General features: G+C 39.9%; 1 protein-coding gene and 1 long non-coding RNA gene across 4 annotated transcripts in view; both read right to left on the reverse strand.

The window, feature by feature from the left end:
* PIGK (phosphatidylinositol glycan anchor biosynthesis class K) overlaps positions 1-20,074 on the reverse strand; it is a 128,006-nt gene that overhangs the window by 73,801 nt on the left and 34,131 nt on the right. For 2 of the 3 annotated variants that reach the window (XM_036890254.2, XM_057500338.1), the window contains 5 exons: positions 19,677-19,788; positions 16,759-16,855; positions 14,477-14,594; positions 13,618-13,728; positions 9,622-9,794 (listed from right to left, as the gene is read on the reverse strand). In XM_036890254.2, coding sequence (XP_036746149.2) covers positions 9,622-9,794; positions 13,618-13,728; positions 14,477-14,594; positions 16,759-16,855; positions 19,677-19,788 — 611 coding nt within the window. Of the gene's footprint in view, positions 1-8,142; positions 8,378-9,621; positions 9,795-13,617; positions 13,729-14,476; positions 14,595-16,758; positions 16,856-19,676; positions 19,789-20,074 lie in introns of those variants that run through there. The other variant, XM_057500339.1, reaches the window with a different exon arrangement.
* On the reverse strand, positions 2,046-6,959 carry LOC130683366 (uncharacterized). The gene is made up of 2 exons (XR_008997038.1): positions 5,738-6,959; positions 2,046-2,638 (listed from the first exon to the last, which is right to left on the reverse strand). It is a non-coding gene; the product is annotated as an uncharacterized LOC130683366 (long non-coding RNA).

Consider the following 20,074-nt stretch of genomic DNA (forward strand, 5'->3'; position numbering starts at 1 on the left):
CACAAGGGTGGAGAAGCTTTCAGTTTTTTTCTCTGGTGGTTACATGAGTATTTGCTTTGTGATAATTCATTGCACTGATGTTTACACTTTATATCCTTTTAAAAGAAAGCAAACCAAGTAATTCTGGGTAAACTATAAAAAAATAAAATAATAATTTATTTTTATAGTATGGGGCATTTCTAGATTCACATCTTGGCTTTACCATTAGATGTGTGACTTCAGGAAGATTTCTTAACCTTTCTCAGACCTCTGTTCAGTCATTTGTAAAATGAGGAAATTACACCTGCTTCATCAAGTTATGTGATTTAAACAAGATTAATAAAAACATACTTCAAGGTATCTTCCTAGCTCCCAAACCCTTTTTGGGGGTTCATCTTATCCATGAATTTGTGTTATATGATCCCAGTACTGCCCAGCTCAACCACAGATAAGACATCTGACCCATGCTGAGCTGATCATGAAACCCTCTGCGGAGCTTTGAAAGGAGAATAAGCAACTTCATTCTCTATCTGGGCTTTATCATAAACAGAAGAGATTTAAATCTCCACATAGTACTGTGCACACATTCTATCCCTTCCATGGCCAGAGCAGCAGAGAAAGAAAAGACTAAACAAACAACAAGATGGAGGAACCATTGCCCATATTTCTGGCTGATATGTGGTTCCTGATTCCAGTCCCTTACTGGGGTCTGCCCTTGAGTTCCATAAAATACAGAATATCTGTATATAACAAGTAAGAAAATCATGCTAGTTCGGGAAGGATTCTCTTATTTACAGCTCAACAGTCCTAATGTGCTATATAAAGCATGAAGCACATAAAAAGTGCCCAAAATATGAATGTGGCACCAACTCTCTGGTCTTTGACCTCCTGTATGAAGTGGGGACTTCCTCACCAAGCCCTTGAAAGAGTCCTAATCTGGTGTTCAAAATACAGACTGACCTTGATGAGGCCATATTCACCCCTCTGTTGGAGGTCTGTAATACAAGAGTACAATCTCAAATTTCCTACTAGACTCAAAATTTTTCAATTGCTAAAGACTGCCTCAAGAGAGAAAAAAAATTCTGGTATAACAACAAAAGAACAAAAAATTCATAAATGGCATCAAGTACCTAAATTTAGAACCTAAAGCAAAAGTCACACTAGGTAAATTTTCATCTAGCCAACCAAGATAAAAGTTGAGTGTTTACAGTTTATATTGTCCTGGATTCTGTTTTTCTCTTGGGCAATGCCTAAAGAATTTAGACTGCTACATTTTGTCAACATTAAAATGTAGCTATTTTTTTTATATCTACAAGCTGGAGGCTATTTTCCCTGTATAGAAAGGACACAAAACTGGTAATCTGAGTAATGCTGACACATTACTAGATTCTAGAAAATCCATCTCCTTCAGGAGGGCAGGCTGTTTAGTCTGCACAGTTATCAAAAGTCAACGTATGTATCCTCAGATGAATTACTTTAGAATCAAGTTATATAAGCCAAGCTCTGTAATCAGCCCTATTGTACATCATTTGCTTTTGCAAATAAATTGACATAATTAGTAAGACACATGCAGAAACAAAGTGTTGTTAGCAACTATATGACTATAACTTACTCAATATCTAAGTTCCTGGAGCATACTGGGAACTTAATTCTCCTAAATTAATTGGATAACATGTACCAGTAACCATGAAACCATCTGTAAGCAATATCCTAAGTAAACTATATTTATAAACACTAGAGGGTGCTCTAATTCAACAGTGCCTGGTATAGGCTTTGATGCTAAAAGTAATTTATCCTCCATTAAAGTTATAATCATCTTCAGCACCATTTAACTTTTGCTCTCAAACTAATACATGGAGATAATTTATAGGAGAAAGGTCATATTGCTGTAGGATATCATCTGTTGCCTTAAAAAATATTTTTTAAGCCAATAGCTATGGAAAGTAGAAAAGAAAAAATGCAAGGCTTTGAATATCCAGAATAGAAATAATTAATAATAATAATATCACATTTAGATCTTCAGAAGATATACTTTTTGAAAGGAAGGGAGCGACACACAGCAGCAATTCACCAGAGAATTCCGCTTTATTGGGGAAAGGTGCTGGGTTATATAGGAAGGGGCATGGGGTGATTGTGGTGTTACTTCTACGGGGCTGGTGGCTATTGGCTAGGTGCTGGGAGTGGGAGTGGGGAGAGAGGTGATTGGTCTTTAGGTGGCGCCATTGGGAACTGAGGACCCGGAAGAGAAGCCGGAAGTTCGCCATCTTACTGGTGGGGGCCCTTCATTCCTCCCTTTCTCCTCTATGGGGTTGTGGACGTTGCTTTCTTTCTGACTGCTTCCTGCTGAACGGGGGCGGAGAAGGGAGTGAGGGCTTGAGGATTGGGGGGAAAGGGTTGACAGGACTCCCCACAGTAAGGACGAGTAGATGTGGACTTCTTCATAGTCCACTTCTAGAAGGTTTCTTGTAACTATAGGTCGAGGACTTGTTGATGCCAATGGTGCCAAGAGGATACGGGTGTCAGAAGTCAGGCGTCTGCGGCCATTGTCTCCAGGAACAGTTTCCAGCGGAGAGAGGGGTCCATCTCAGCGTGTGGTGGGGAGGTTACATGAGGGTGAGGGATCTTCTGTGGCTAAAAGCTGGTAGCTCCTGAGTAAAAGCTGGTTGAAAGTTTGATTAGAGATTTTTCCGACTTGGGATTTGATTAACTTTATTATACAGGGTAAGAAGAGACAGGTGAGAAGAATGATTATTATGGGGCCTGCAACGGGCCAGAGCTAGGTAAGGAGGGGGTTTGTTAGTACTGAAGAGAATGGGTTGGAATTGGAAGCAGAGTGGAGGCTGGAGGCAAGGTCGGTGAGTTTGGTAATGTCAGTTTCCACAATGCCGGATTCATTGATGTAATAGCAGCACTCTTCCCGAAGGAAGACGCAGGTGCCCCCTTCTCGGCTGTAAGCAGATCTAAGGCCCACCGGTTTTGAAGGGTGACTTTAGCTAGTGAAGTGACCTGTCTTTGGAGAGAGGCCAGGGAATCAGCAGTGGATGTCAGGGCTCCCTCAAGTTTGTCGTTGAGATTTTTAATTGACCATAGAGAGTGACCCAAGGCTCTTCTCGAAAACCCTGCCCCAATGCCTGAGGTGGTCAAAGAGATACCGACCATGATGGGAAGGAAAGCAGCCCTTTTTGTGCACGAGGGCAAGGGAGGTTGGAGCTCAAGAAATTCTGCCATGCTGTAAAGTGTAAGCTGTGGGATTAGGGTGACGAGAATGCAGGGTATATAAGAGTTGGGAGGCAGTGAGTTGAAAAGACTGCCATTACACCAAAAGAAGTGTCCCGGTTGAGTGAAAGTCTTAGAGCCGGAGGTAGGGGTGTAGATAGAGAGGCAATGAAGTGTGCTGGAGGGGGGTGGAACTGGGCCTACACAGTGGTGGATGGTGAGATTATCTGCGTATTCTGGTTCTCATAGGGGTATGTCTGCCAGGGGGCGGAGGGGTTGTCCTTCTGCATTGAAGGAATAGTTGGAAATATTAAGGGGCACGGCGGCCAGCAATGGGCGCTGTAGTGATGCACACAAGAAACAATTGGCGGTGTTGAGGGTGTGGTTGAGAAAGATGGTGGTGTCTTGAATAAGCTGTAACTGAGTAGGAGGAATAAGAACATGAAGAAGTGCCGTCAAGAGTTTGGATAATGACTTTTTTGGAATGTCCGATATCTGATGCAACTTAAGAGATCTGGGAGTGAGAGGGAACATACTCTCGAGAGATATGAAGGGTACTGTGGGGGGTCGAGGACCCCCCCATAGTAAACTGAGGCTGTGACCCCGGTGGCCCATAAGAGTCCCAGGGATCTGGGATTGATAAGGAGAATGAGCCGTTGGGGTATTTCATGAAACAGTTGGAGGAGTAATACTGTGGGTACTGGGAGTTACTCATGTAGTGAATGGCGCAAGACCAGTAGGGACATCCCCCATAGGTGTCTTGCCATCACCTGCAATAGGCTTGTCTTTGGTCATAGAGGAAGCAGAGGTAGGGAGAATAAAGGTAGCTGCTAGTGAACACTTCGGTGGAGGGAGGAAAGTGGAGGTATAAAGGCTCAGAGCAGCCTTTCAGAGGGCAAGTCTGATGTGGCAATGAGGGCAGTAATTTTTGTTTGATGCTGTGTGTAAGTCTGTCTTACTTTGAATCGCCATACAAAGGAGGCTGGGGTGGCGGGGAAGACAATAGGAATGAGGAGAAAAAGCAAGAGAGCGGTAAAGGAGGAAAAAGTCATGATTCAGGTATGGACGGCAAAGGAGGTGAACGGGATTTTGGAGGAAAGAGGACAGTAAGGTCAGGAGTCTGGAGGGAGGAAGAGTCTGTAAACTTTTGTAGGTTAAGAGATCCTTTAGGTGATGTGGGGACAGAATGGTAAGGGGCGCCCTGAATGTCAGTTTATGAGCTTCCTTCTGCAAGAGCTGTCCAGTGGCTAATGCCCGTAGGCAGGGGGCCCATCACCGAACTGTGGGGTCTAATTGCTTGGAAAGGTAAGCTACTGGGGCAAAGGATGGGCTATAATATTGGCCTAGGACTCTTAGAGCTTGACTGGACCTCTCATGAATGTATAATGAGAAGGGCTTCGACAAATCAGGAAGATGGAGAGCTGGGGCTTCCACAAGGGCTCCACGGAGCTTAATGAAGGAGTGTCGGGGTGAGGAGGATAATGGTTCTTCAGGAGCGCCCTTGCTGAGGTCGTATAGGGGTCTTGCCAACAGGGAGAAGTTAGGGATCCATGCTCTAAAATACTTAACCAGGCCTAGAAAGGAAAGGATTTCTGTCTTGGTTTTGGGACTGGGCAGGTCAGAGAGGAGCCGTTTTCTATCTAAGGTAATGGACTTTCTTTGTTGAGATAGAAGAAATCTGAGGTAAGTGACAGAAGGGGAAGAGATTTGAGCTTTGACGGGGGATACTTGGTAACCTCTGGAAGCTAGAAGGTTAAGTAGGGAGGCAGTGTCAAGTTGAGACTGTTCCCACGAGGGACTGCAGAGTAGAAGATCGTCCACATATTGTAATAAGGTGGACTCGGAAGCTTTGTGGCAAAACTGTCTAAGTGAGTTGTTCAGAATGTCTTGTGTATGGGTCCGTCCAGGTGAAGGCGAAAAAAATCTTGGGAGGAGGGGTCTCGGGAGGCCAAGGCAGGGCAGCGATAAAAGGGTGTATGGATTTGGGACTAAGGGATGGATAGGGACGATGGCCATGTTGATGAGGCGAAGGTCTTGGAAGAGGCGGAAAGATCTGTTGGTTTTTTTAACAGCTAATATGGGGGTATTAAACGGGGAGTGAGTGGGTCTGCGGTAATTTTTGTTTAAAAGATCTTGAATGATGGGTTGGAGGCCTATGAGGGCTAAAGTGGTTAGTGGGTATTGGGCCTGACAGATATACTGAGAGGGGTCATGTAATTTGATAGAGGCAGGAGGACATAGAGCCACGGAGGGGCTTGTAATGTCCCAAACTTTGGGATTTACAGGGTGTATGAGGGCGGAACTGGAGCTTTCATTGGGTAGAGGGGGGTCATCGGCTATGAGGGCCATTGGAAAGGGAGTACTGGGGGCTGTGGGAGTGGATATAGTTATGGAAACATGGAGGAGAGAAAGGATGTCCCGTCTTAGTAAGGGGATGGGACACTGGGGCATAACCAGGAAGGATTGAGAGAAAGGTATGGGATTGTCTTGGATTGTGCATAAAAGAGGGGGGGTTTAATGGGAAAATATGTTTACTTCTTACCCCGACTATAGGAGTAATGGCAGGCGTGGTAGGGCCCCGGTATTCCCGCAAGACTGAGAAGGTGGCTCCTGTATCTAGGAGGAAGGAGATGGGGCAACCGTCTACTATTAAGGTAACCCTGGGCTCCTGTTTGGTGATGGAAATAGTCGAGTGAGAAGCCCCCGGGCCCCGTCAATCTTCTTCTGCCAGCCCCACTACGGCAGGCTTAGGATGGGGGTTGTTCATCCAGCCTCCCCTTCGGGTGGCTGGGCAATCAGACCTCCAGTGGCCCTTCTTGTGGCATCTGGGGCATGGGGTGATAGGAGATCTGGGGTAGGGGCACGCCCTTGACCAATGCCCTTCTTTTCTGCACTTGAAACAAGCTCCTGGGGGGCGGGGGGCTTGTTTGTAGAGGGGCGCCCAGGTTGTGGTTTTATCAGCTGGGCCAACATTTGGAAATTGGCCTGATCAGCCTTTTGTTTACGGCGTTCTTTCTCCTCCTCCCGGTTATGGAAGACTTTAAAGGCCACTGTGAGGATCTCAGTCTGTGGGGTAGCGGGGCCCTGTTCTAACTTTTTGAGTTTAGCTTTAATGTCGGGGTAGCTTTGAGCTAGGAAGTATGTCATAAGGACATGTCTCCTATCAGGCGTTTCTGGGTCCAGGCTGGTATACTGTAATAGGGCTTGGGTGAGTCTGTCTAAGAACTCGGAGGGAGCTTTTGAAAATTGACTATTTATGAGCTGCTTTTTCAGACCTGCTATTAAGCAGCAGGCGAAGATATCTTGAGAGCGGAGACTCACGGTGGTGTTATAATCTCAGTGTGGGTCTTGTTCGGGGACAGCGGTGGGGCCAGGGGGATAGGTGGGTTCAGTCCTATGGGTTTAGGCGGCGTGCGTTTGGGCGAAGTCCCAAACTCGTCTGCGCTCTTCAGGAAGGAGGGTATTGGCCAGGAGCATGAAAATGTCATGATGTGTGAGGCTGTATGACTGGAGGGTTCATTGAAACTCCTTGATATATGTTGTGGGATCAGTGGAAAAGGAACTTAGGCGTTTCTCCAGTTGGGCTAAATCTCTTAAGGAGAAAGGGACGTGAACACGCACATGCCTTCGGATCCTGCTACTTCCTGGAGTGGGGGGTGATAATTTTGGGAGGCCCTCAGGACTGAGTCTGAGGAGGACTGAAGGGTTCAGGCTCAGTCTGTGGGGGAGAAACAGGTGATGGGGGCAAAGACAGAGGAGGCTCTTGGAACTTAGTTAGAGGGGGGCTGAAAGGCTCAGACTTGAACTGCAAGGGGGGTGAGGTGGGGGAGGAGATGGTGGTGGAGGAAGGGGGAGGGGCTGTTGTGGGAGAGGAGGGGAAAGGGAGTGAACAGGAGGCTTTTGCGGGGAGACGGCTTGCAGGCTAGGAGAACTTGGGGGGAAGTGGGGGGAGGAGGCGGCGGCAGTGGCGAGGGAGGCGGGAGGAGGAGGGGAAAGGGAGTGAACGGGAGGCTTCTGCGGGGGAGACGGCTTGCAGGCTAGGAGAACTTGGGGGGGGCGGGGGGAGGAGGCGGAAAGCTTCGGTATAGGGAATCTCCTTCCAGTTTTTCAGGCGCTGGCAGTAGTTAAAGAGATCATGAGTGATGTTAGGATCAAGAGTTCCCCCTGCGGGCCATTGGTTGTTATTGTCTAGGGGTATGTCGGCCAATCTTGGGAGCAGTATTTGCGGAGAAGTTTTGGTTTTATATCAGGTGTCAGGGAGAGGGTAGTTAGATACTTGAGCAGGCATTCAAGAGGTGAACCTTCAGGGAGGGATGAGGAGGCTCCCATGGCTAAAGGACAGAGAAGGAGACAAACAGGGGAAGACGAACGGAGATCCTCGGACTGGGAGCAGACCGCAAGGAGACAAAGGGCGTCCCCGGTGATCCTTGGTGGTCTGCGGAAACTCATATACGAGTCGGTTTCTTAGGAAGTGTGAGTCGTCACCCAGACTTCTCTAAGAAGGCAGAGTGCGGGAGTCCGAGGTACCTAGTACTAGGAGTTTTCGGCGGAAGGAACGGAAGGAGGAGGGGGGGGAAGGGAGCGTTCTCATCCGCAAAGGAGTCACCTCGTTTATGGCTGTTGGAGGGGGGCCTGAGGGTCCGCCGCAGCCGTGAAGGCCTAAGGCGGGGAGAGTTCCCTCCTCGTCCCCAAGCGTCAGGGCCTTGCTGGACGATCATGGTCAATGGCACTGCGATAGCTCGGGGAAGAGTGGCCCACTCTGGGGGAAAATTTACATAAAGGCCAAAGAGGAGTGGTGAGTGTGAGGAGCCAGAGCTGGAAAAAGCGGAAGAGGGCAAGCTGCTGCTGGTGTCGGGGGAAGACGGGGCCCAGTTGGGGTGTCCCGCCTCCCGGGTTTCGGCACCAATGAAAGGAAGGGCGCGACACACAGCAGCAATTCACCGGAGAATTCCGCTTTATTAGGGAAAGGTGCTGGGTTATATAGGAAGGGGCATGGGGTGATTGTGGTGTTACTTCTACGGGGCAGGTGGCTATTGGCTAGGTGCTGGGAGTGGGAGGGGGGAGAGAGGTGATTGGTCTTTAGGTGGCGCCGTCGGGAACTGAGGACCCGGAAGAGAAGCCAGAAGTCGCCATCTTACTGGTGGGGGCCCTTCACTTTTTGTACTAGTTTTTAAATTTATTCCTAAAACATACATAAGCACAATCACAAATCTTTGAAATTCTCAAATTTGAGAGTAATTTATATGTTGCCATTTGGCAATCCAGAAAAATTCTCTGGAGTATGAGTTTCCAATAGACAGCATTAGACAATCACAAATAACAAAGTTTAATGCCTAGTAAAATATATCATCTATATTTTTCAAGAAAGTGGCTACTGACTAACTAAAACACTATTTAATCCAAACAAAGCATTCTGCCTTTAAAAATTTTTTATGAGAAAGCAAACGAAACATTGTAAATATTTCTAAAATTCACATAACCAAAATCAACCAATTTCTCTTATACTCTCTCCATCTCTCTCTCACACTCACACACACACCCCTACACACATGTGCTTACAAGCACCCTCACCACTCCCTCATAAACCACTCTCCATGAGGGGAGTATCTGGCTTATACCTCTCATTCCTTTCCCTAATGAAGTACCAGGAGCCCCTAAAGAAATCCTAAATAAACTCCAAGTTTACAACAGCCCCAGATAAACTCTTCCAGATCGATAGGATACAATACTCAGAAAAGCCAGAAATATGACTGAACCAGGCTCACAAACCACCTAGACCCTAGGAACCAAAATACATGGCAGTCAGAGAACTAATCAGATTGCTGGAGCCCAAATAAATTCTGAACATGAAAATGTATTACAGTTTGAAGTACATATTTGCCACAGATATTCTTTTGGCACTGGCTTTCTCTCTTCTGTGTTCATCTGCCTTGTATCTGCCAGATACCTAGGCCCTTATGACACTCTAAATGCCCAGCTGCCCTTCTTTATTCACTGTCACATCATTTAATACCTTCTTCTGCAATAGGTGACAGTATACACACTCATTAGAGTATTAATATTGAAACATTCACATACCTGCTCTTTCATGAAGGTTTTCTGAACCACTATATATATCTCCATTGATAGAAAAGCAAGTTACAAGAAAAGTTGTAGTCCTTTTTAGCAAGTTTCAAATCACACTACTACAAACACTGTACTCTACAACTACATCATAGTCCTAACCATGTTTTAGCTTTCCACTGATATTTATAGCATTTGCCCATAAATCTGAAAAGCACAGGGCCTACATAAAGTAAAGAATGGGTAGAAATATGCAATTTTATTTACAAACACCAACTTTTATCTCATAATAATATGTTACATAAAAATTTACAAATTTTGGGACTAAAATATTCTATTCAAACAATAATTGAACATGCATACCTGCTTTCCGTGATTCCTGAATCGCGTTGCAAACTAATAGTCTCTGTTGTAATTTCCACTTTCCGTACACTTCCAAAGAAATCAGTTATCAGAACATTTTTAGGATCCCTCTGAAAAAGATCAGTGCGATGTCCAGGAGTAGACACGCACAGACTTTTGGGACATACCTGAAACTGAAATATGTATAATGATAATAAATACACACATGCCTACATATGCATACAACTTTTATTAAACCCAGAAATACAACATAGTCTACTGTAGTGTATTTTTAAAGCTCTCCCGACCTAAAGAATCTACTGATTCTAAAGATTCAAGTTTCATTGCTATGATAGCAATTTTAAGAAAGCTATACAGACATTAGAACAAATGATTAAACAGGAAGCTGGCTAGGAAGGGGAAAAGACATTTGCTTTTTTGAATCATACACTACAAAGTATACTTTGAACACTTAAACCTACAGAATTCAAAGGTAACACTATGACAAGAGAACTTTGCTTTTTTTCCATATCAACTTCAGTGGGGTGCTCTACAAGAATGGATTTTTTAAACATTTGTAATCATAGTGCTTCCTTCAAGCTTCAAGTTCAAATAAAATATTACATAGCAACCCAATATATAGAAAAGATAAAAGAAAAGCTGCTCTGGACTGTAGGAAGTTGAACCACAGCCTCCCCACTAGGTATTCCCTCTTACTCTCATGATGTGAACCTGTATAAACCATTCTATATACATCAAGTAATTTTCTTAGCTTATCCATAATGAAAATAAACCCAGGGCACCTGTACACACTCTAGTGCTCTGAAGAATACAATCTGAAAAGCACAACTTCATCACTATACAGATCTCAGAATATTTTCTATGTTAATCTTATCCCTAATGTTCCACACCCATGAATTACTGAGGACAGACACATACTCACTCAGCAAAGCATAAAAAGTATCTATCACATATATTTCATAATGTTATATTCCACACAAAAAAAGAGGATACAAAAACTCATAAGACATGGTCCTGTCCTCAAGGCTTTTAAGTCTAGTCACAGATGGATAAACATAAAAACATAGAAGAAAGGTCACAAGATCTTCTTCAGAAAAGGATAAACTTCTCAGTTTGAGGGTTAAGAAAAAAGAGTGGGACTTAAGATGTTTTTTTTTTCAGGAAAAGGAAGATTACATATGGGAAATAAGAACATTCCTAATAAAGGAACAGCTGCAGAGATGTGTAAGGCAAATAACCATGGTTAGCGCAGGATACAGGAAGAAAATTTACAGGCCTGCTAGTAAGGGTGAGGGCCCCGAGTACTGCCCATCTGTGAAGACAAGACCATCTGTGTAGCTATTCACCAACATGGTCGGGGAGGGGGAGGCGGGCACAGCAGCTATAATTTATGAAGCAAAGAGTTCCAAAGATTACACTAAGCAATTTGCAGATACTCTCGTTTAGGCTTACCAATAACAAATAATCAAAGAAGGAAAAAAGGGCGGGGGAAGCTCAAGAAAGTAAAAGGTCAAACAGGAAGGACCAAACAGATGGAAGGTTGAAGAAACAAAGTAAAACAAACAAAAAATTTGAAGTTCAGTATATTGAAGGCATTCCTATTGAGCAACTTGGTGGGCTTTATTAGGTATCAGCAGAAAAAGCAGGCAAACCATAACTGAGTGAGCTTGGGAAACACTGAATTAATATTACCTTCTTTAATGCTAAAATAATCAGTTTCACTTTTATGAAGTTATTCCTTCCCTCAAGGATGTTTATCATATCAATCTGATCTCCTTAGCCTCAGCAACATAATGACCCACAAGGTCCTTCAATTACTTGGCTTAACTTTCAGTAGTCTCCTTCACTTACAGAATTCATACAGTCTAGCCAGGTTATATGTTTATTACCAAAGACAAGGATCATCTAGTAATCCAGTTTCTGTGCCTATGGAGATACTCCATTTTCCTACAGTATGCTATACTTCTTTTCTTCTTTCAAACCTGAAAAGCTACCTCTCCAAGAAAAAATTTAGCCACAAATCCCATTGAATTTAAAGGAACCATAAAAATGTGTACTGTTGTCATGACCTTTCATTCATTCTAAATATTCACTGAGCATCTACAAATACCAGGTACTACAATTGAGTTTTGTGGGTAGTAAGATGCATAAAGCAAGGTCCTTATAAATCTTATTAAAGAAGCTCAAAGCCTGAGGGACCATAATAAATATAATTACCAAGAAATATAAAAACATAATAAAGGTACACAGCAAGAGTTTTATGTTCACAGAGGAAAGAACATTACTGGCAGGATACAGAGACTTCACTTAACAGGTGATGCTCTATAAGTGTGCTCTTCAACTGTTACTAAGTGGCTAAGCTCCAAATCGTCTAATTTTGCTTTTCCTGAGCACCTAATGTAGTTCTCTGAAAACAGCTAATAGTCATAAACCTCACTATTACTAAACACATAATCCAACAGAACATAGGTATTATACAACATCTAGAAATATGTCAAATCACTGTACTTTTTAACTTCAAGGAAATGTATTATTCTTACTGAACAAGATTAAAATAATCAGCATTCAATAAAAAAAGGAGATGGGAGGAGATATTAGTGAGGAAGTTTTATTAAAAATGAAACAGCAATTGTGAACATCTAAAAACATAGCTTCTTCAGTCTTTCCTGTATGATTTCAATGGTAGAACTATTTTTCTAAAAATTCATAGAAGTATTTTTTTTAATTCATAGAAAAATTCCATTAAAAAAATTCATAGAAAATTTTTTAATTCAGCATATGCACATGTGATAGCATGTCATGTGTTACATAAAATATATAATGTATAATCCAAACATGGGAATAAACTTTAAAATTGAAATAACTAGAATTTAGGTCACTATAATTTTCCCACAGTTAAAATAGCATTATCACAAGTTTTTTTTAAACATTCAATTCATATTGATTTAATAAGCATCAAAATATATATCCTTCAAAATGCAGTAAGTAGTTCTATTGTTATCAAATTTGATAGCTCATAGCAGTGGTTTTCAGAATTTTGCAGAACTCCTGTAATAAATAAAAATGTACCTAAAAGGTTTCTACAGAATGAAAGAGATCAATGCAAAGCTGCTTGGCTGGAGTGCTATAGTCCAGAGCCCTGTCTACTCAGCCTCCCCTTCACTCCAAAGCTCCAAAAAGTAAAGGAAAATGTCTGCCTCTTTCACTAGGGTATAGCCAGTGCCTGACACTCAGCAAAAACTCAAAAAAACATTTGTGAATGAATGAACAACGTATAAATTAGTGGGAAAAATAGTGAAAGTCACTGACACACAGTAATTACCCTCTAGAATGTTTCAAGCTTTTTATTATGCCTACTTTTGATAGCAATTTCAAAGTAGATTTACTTCAAAAGATACAATCAATCCAGAAAAGTTAGGAAAAAAATTGAATTAAATTCAACAGACCATGTCAAAACACTGTACTACAAGTTTTGGGTGCCCAAAAATATGTAAGAGAATGTCCCTCTCTTCTAAGAACTTCCCATTAAGTAAGAGAGACACTCACACTAAATTAGTGAATCCAAAAAGAAGGCAGTCTATGACATACAGTACCAACGAAATAAGGCTCTGAAAAGCCTTATTTATCTTACATAAATTCCAACAGGGAAGAATAGAGGAAGACTTCCTGAAGGAGGTAGGATCTTATTTGATTCCTGAACAATAGGTAACATTTCAATAGGTGAATTTTTTAAATGTGTATTTCTGATAGGTAAAAGAGCATGAGCAAATGAATGAAAATGGAAAAGTACCTCAAGGAAGAGCAAGTTAACTGAGCTAAGTAAGGCTTTAGGCCTCTTGCAGTAAAGAGGGAGATACTACTGTAAAGGAAGATGCAAAATGGTTTAAAGGCCACCATTCAACATAAGATACGCACCTTAGGAAGAGGAGGAATAATAGACTTCATTTATCACATTAAGCATATCTTTGTACTATTTTCAATTGAGCAAATACTTACAAGGTCATTCATATTAGTTTGGCTGGCTGGATTAATTTCTTCCAAAAATTCCAAGACATAAAATGTGTATCTATCCATAAGGTGGACTCCAATTGCAGGATCCGGTTGGTGCTATGAAAAGCAAAGCATACACAATGGTATATGATTCAGTCATAAAAAATAATAAAATCTCACCAATTTGCAACAACATAGATGGACCTTGAAGGCATTATGCTAAGTAAGTCAGACAAAGACAAATAAGCATATGATCTTACTTATACATGAAACTACAAAACTCATAGTAATAGAAAACAGATTGGTGATTGCGAGAGATTGGGGGTGGGAAATGTGGGGAGGGGGCAGTTTTGACAGTGAGTCAAATGGATGAAGGGAATTAAAAGATTAATAACTTCTATTTATAAAATGAGTAAGTCACAAGGATGTAATGTACAGCATGGTGACTATAGTTAACAATACTGTGTTGTATATTTGAAAGTTGCTAAGAGATTCGCTCTTAAAAGTTCTCATCACAAGAAAAAAAAATCTCTTACCATATATGATGACCAGTGTTCATTAGGCTTATTGTGGGGATCATTCACAATATATACAAATACCAAATCATTATGCTGTACACCTGAAACTAATGTTGTATGTTAATTATACCTCAAAAAAAATGTTTTAAGCGAAGAAAAAAAAAACAGTGTATGTCTAATAGCATCATTAAAAGAAAGTGCTTTAAATGAAATCAGAATGTCCTTCTAAGGTTTTTAAAAGTCTAGGAATAAGAAGTAATAGATATATACCTAAGACATGTAAGTGATTTCAGAAATAGCTATGAATTCCAAAGACAATGCAGTTTAAATGGGAAAAACACACCTACCGAGAGTGAATCTTCTCCCACTTGGCTACTAGCTAAAGCCATTATGTTAGGAGAATAAAATCGTTCATACATGGATGCTCCTTGGCAAGTATCAATAATAAACAGTAGCTCATTGTAGCTGAAAGAAAAGTGGTAATATCCTTGACATAAATAATGCTGTTAATCATACACTAATACGTTTACAATGCTTCTATAACCTAAGATGTTAAAGTCATATCATAGTCATTTCATTAGTTCAAAATGTGAGAGTTTTCTGTAGAATTCCCAATAGAAATTTGACATTAGATATATTAAAGGTATAATCTTAACCAGGGGAACTATCTCTACAGGGAGTAGTGGTTGTACTACCAAGTACCAGTTGTCCCAACTCTTTCTTTCTCCCTTATTTATGCCACATGATTCAGAATCCACATGCACATTCAATTAAAAAAACTTATTTGGCACCCATACTGTCCTAGAAACTAAGCTAAGTTCAGAAGAAAAAAATATTGACTTAGTCATCATACTCAAAGAGCTTAAAATCTAGCTGGAAGACAGACACATAAATGCATAACTAAGCTATAATGTGGTAAGGGTTGCAAATATTCACTGACAGCCTACAATGTGTCTGACACTAAACTGGGAATACAACAGTCCCTGACCTCAAAGATTTTAGAGTGTAACAAATCGAAGGTGTCAGTGAGAAGGGAACAGAAGAGACTGTAAAGAAAGGCAGGTGAGAGAAAGGTGATGTCTGACATGGGCAGTGAAGGGGAGTTATTATTTTGTCTGACAGAGAAAGGAACAGCACAGTGGAGCAGAAGCAAAAGCTTGTACTAAGGCACCTAAATGTGGAAAAGCACAAATGTTTGGTAAAAGGGGAATAGTACTGTGTAGCTAGGATTTATAGTAAATTTGTAGAAATAGAGAGAAAATAGTTTCAAAAAGATAGGATAGGGTTAATCTGTAAAGTATTCCATATGAAGTCTGGATCTTATCCTTTAAGTTTGAGGAAGCCACCAAAGGCTTTTTCTAATTGAAAGAATAACATAATCAGCTCTATGTTTTAGAATGAGCTGCCTAGCTAGTGAACGTGAAAGTGGAGAGCAGATCCTTTTTCTCAGAGGTTTCTCTCTGACACTGGATCCAGATAAATAGCTAACACTAGAAAAGAAAGCATTTGATCTTGGAACACAGTATTTAAGCAGGTGATGGAAGGCACAATTAATATGAGACATTTGTTCTGACACAAAATCTGTGGAGGCCCCTGAGGATCAGAAACATCTAAGGCAGTACAGCAAATAAGGGAGTAAGCTCTGGGTCAGACCACTGGGCGTGAATCCTAGTGCAGCATTTACAAGCTGTGTAGTTTGGCAAGCAAAAAATCAAGGCTATCTGTGCCTCAATTTACTCACTTGCAAAAATGGGGATAACAATAATATCTACCTCATGGAATTGTTATTAAAACTAAAAGAGACAATACATGTAAAACACAGTGGCCAGTACTGAATATGCATCAAATAAATGTAAGCTATGAATAAGATGAAACCAATACCTAGAAAAAGCTTCCTCCTCAACACCTCCATACATTCTGCTTATGCTTACAATTCAGTATTTATAACATTTAATTTGTAGCACAGTTGTGTGCTGTGTCTCTTTTCCACTGGATTTTAAACACTTGGAAGGCAAAATAAGCATCATATTCCCCTCTGTGCCATATGTTTGAAAAGTAACCCATAAGGGTTTCTTGAAGGTAATCAAGTTAAAAGCAGTTGTTTTGCTACTTTAAATTCACTTAAGTTCATTCATTCAACATTCAACTAAAGGGGTGCTTACCGTGGATTACTAACAATACATCACCCTTAATGTGAGTTGTTACTAATTTTATCCTAATGGTTATTCCAGTATTTTTTCTCAAAGAAGAAATAATGCATTGCTATCATACGGAGGGCCAGAGTATGTGCAAAAAGTAAAAAAGTAAAAATAGGTACGAGTTGGAAATATGTGCATAATCCCCCTGAATAATGGGGAACTTGGTTGGTGGAATGCTTATTTCCTCTAAAATTGATACTAAATAATAAGAAATAAGATCTTTAAAAGTTAACTTTTTTCATGCTCTTTAAAAACCCTGAGTTTTTCTTTAAAAATAATCCAGTCTGTTAGAAATAATAGACATAAATCAAAAAGGGCAAAAGAAATTATTATAGTAAGTTAAAATCTCATAAAATAAGATCTACAAATCTACTAACCATGGAAAAATTAGGGCTAATTTATCTTAAGAAAAGTAGTCAGTTACTAATTACCGTCTTTTCTGCCACATTTGTTCAAAGGCATCTGCAAGTTCTATGTTGGTAATTTCTTCAGAATCTTGGAATTTCAAGAAGCCATTTCCACCATGTCCTTGTAGGAAGAGTCAAAAAATCAAATAGACACATTTTCTTAATGCAAACTGCATATATCCAGACATAAACATTTACTTCATTCATGGCAATATTTTAATATCATTTGTTATTTTACACTCTAAAATAAAAAGTACGGTGAAACAAATTTAATTTTCTATTATACCAATTAAAAAGAACAATAGACTATTTTAAAAAAGTAGTAGATATAATATTTAAGAGTTTTGCTATCATTCAGTTCTAGAAAAGCTCATGGCTAGTCCCATGGCATGCGACTACTATTTAGTGCATACTTGGAATGTTATACTACTAGAAAGTGCAGTTCTTGCCTAAATTGATGTTTTTACTAGCGTCCACCACTGTCTCATGAGAGTTGACCAGAAGATTATGACATTTATAATGCATGATAAACCAGTCTGTCTGGATTCAAATACTAGTTCTGTCACTTAATGACTGAGTAAAATTAGGCAAATAACTTAATCTTTCTATGCCTCAGTTTCCTTAGCTGTAAAGTGAGAAAAGTATCAATAAGACCATCATTAGTATGCCTATACAACTCCTTTTGTGTAGATTTTTAAAAGGTACCTCCCACTGGGCATCAAAGTAGAAAAATATGTCTATTTCAGTACTCCCTCTGGATATATGCAGGCCTATGAGCTCAAACGTGGTTAGCAGCCATGCCTTTGCAGGAGGAAAAAAATACCTCTCCCTTCCATTAGACACAACTCAACGGCAGGCATAGGCCAGCTTAGTTAAGTGTAAACACATACTACATTTCAGTTCCCACTCAGCCCTAGCCAGACACTTGTATGTAATGCACACCCACACAACCACAAGTGACAGCCCTGAGCTTTAGCACCTACATCTTCCGGTTGCTGTGAAGATGAAATTAATTAATACACATGAATCAGAACATTGCCTGATGTATAGTAAGCCTCAATACATATTCGCTTTTATCATTTTATCATAGTTATCAGCCCTCCTATTCTCTTACATCAGTAGGTAAGCTTTTTCTGTGAAGGTCCAGGCAGTAAATGTTTTAGGCTTGTAGGCCATATTGTTTTTGTTGGAACTACTGACTCTGCCATTACAGTGTAAAAGCAGCCAGAGATGATATATGTAAAACAAATGGATGCAAATGTGTTTATTTCCAAGACGGGCAGCCCTTCCATGGGCCACAGTTTACCAAATCTTATCTTATACTACTGGAATTTCCTCTATACCTGGACTTATCCTGAAGGAGTATCAACAGACTCAGAAAAAAGTCATAGAACCTTTAGCACATCAAATAAAGCTAAGCTATAAGACTGTACTTCATCCTACTTGCCACAAAAGCTTGAAAATTTCTTTCAACTGTCAGATAAACTAAAATGAAATTTTTCCTTACTCCATTAACTCTGCTGGATTTATAAACATAAAGTTTGTAAATCGACTGCATTTTAAAAGCTGTAAATAAATGCAACATGATGGATAAAGTAAACCACTAAGTAGGAGTAACTGTCCTGCTGTGTGACATCTAAGAATCATTCTGTACCTGTTTCATCATCAGTTGAATGAAATGCCCTATGAAAAAATTTTTAAATATTATTAGATCAACATTTATATTTACTGAATATTACTGTATGATATTGGAAAAAAAGATGAAAAACAAATTAGCAATGACATCTTGGATTTCAAAATCTAATGAAGGCAATAAATATCCAAATAAGAAAGTAATAATGAGTTAAATGGTAAGATAGAAACTATGAATTAATATGGGGACGCAAAGAGGAGAGCCTACACCAGCTAAGGAGATGAGGAATGTCTTAGAGATATTATAAAATGTATTATTCATACCAGGACACTTCTGAGGGAGAAAGGAGGCACTGTTAGTAATTACATTAGGACAACAGATATACACTGGGATTGTCCCAAGCAACAGAGACATAGGAGACTGTAGACTTAGAAGAGAAAATCACCAAAGGAAGAGACTCCTGTACTAAGACTAAAAAGATAGGGAATAATCAGGTAGGCAAAGTGAACTGAAAGGACATCAAATAACAAAAGCAATAGCTTAATCAAATGTTTGGAGGCCAGGATCTGTCAAATGCTTGGAAGGGAGTCAGAAAAAGTGTAAGAACTAAAATTAACTAAATAATATAGTTAAATATATACATATACATATAAATATACATATGCGTGTGTGTGTGTGTGTGTGTGTGTGTTGTGTGTGTGACACACACACACAAAACTAAATAAATTATGTAACTAAATTATATTATGGAGGACTTTTATCTCTAAAGTTCCTCAAAGTATAGACAGAAGACTACTGCACTCATATTTGGGAAGTATACTTAAAATGCTGTTTCATGAGTCCCACCCCAGACCAACACTAAATCAGAATTCTAGGAAAAAACCCAAGTAACTGCATTCAGGTAATCCTAATGCACTCTAAAATTTAGCACTACATCAATGGAAAACCATTTTAAAGTCTGAAGCAGAGGAGGGACAGATTTGCAATTTCTATTAAATACTTTAGTAGGATGATTAACAGGAGACAAAACTAAAGGCAAAGAGGCTAGAGCAAGATACCGAGTAAGATGTAATAAGCTTAATCAGGGCAATAGTTAAAAAATTAGTCATACGAAACTAAGGGACAGCACAAAATGTTATACTGTTTTCAAATATAATTCCAAGTTGTTATATATTATGAGATAAGAGAACTACACAAATAAGTATTTTAACCAAAAATAATTTAAGGTGTTTAAATTTTTTCCATGCAGATTTCTTTTGAAAAGAGTCACACTGTATTCTATTATTAAATATCTAAATTCTGAGATTACCTGTCATATAAATAAGAATATTGCTCCTATCATCAGAAAGAAGTCGTTTTGATCGAGGAGTACTAGGTGGGATCCTCCCAGTTAATACCCGTAAAAAATTCTCCACAGTTACCTAAACAAAAAAATGAGAAATCAGATGAATAGAACCTGTAGAAACCTGAATTTTTTTTCTTTCAAAAACTTTCCTTCTTTCTCTATGTTCTACTCAGCATAAACTGAAAATAAAACACAAAGAGAAATGTAACTCGATTTATTTATTTAAATATATACATTAAGGTAACTTTGATTCCACTTAAAAAAAAAACCTTAAATACTAACACATAAAAACTATCTTGGTAAAAATAAGTTACTTATAAATTTAAAACTTTAAATGCTATGCAAAGTATTGCCAAAAAATT

Source organism: Manis pentadactyla, chromosome 4, assembly GCF_030020395.1.
Source record: "Manis pentadactyla isolate mManPen7 chromosome 4, mManPen7.hap1, whole genome shotgun sequence".
Lineage (NCBI taxonomy): Eukaryota > Metazoa > Chordata > Mammalia > Pholidota > Manidae > Manis > Manis pentadactyla.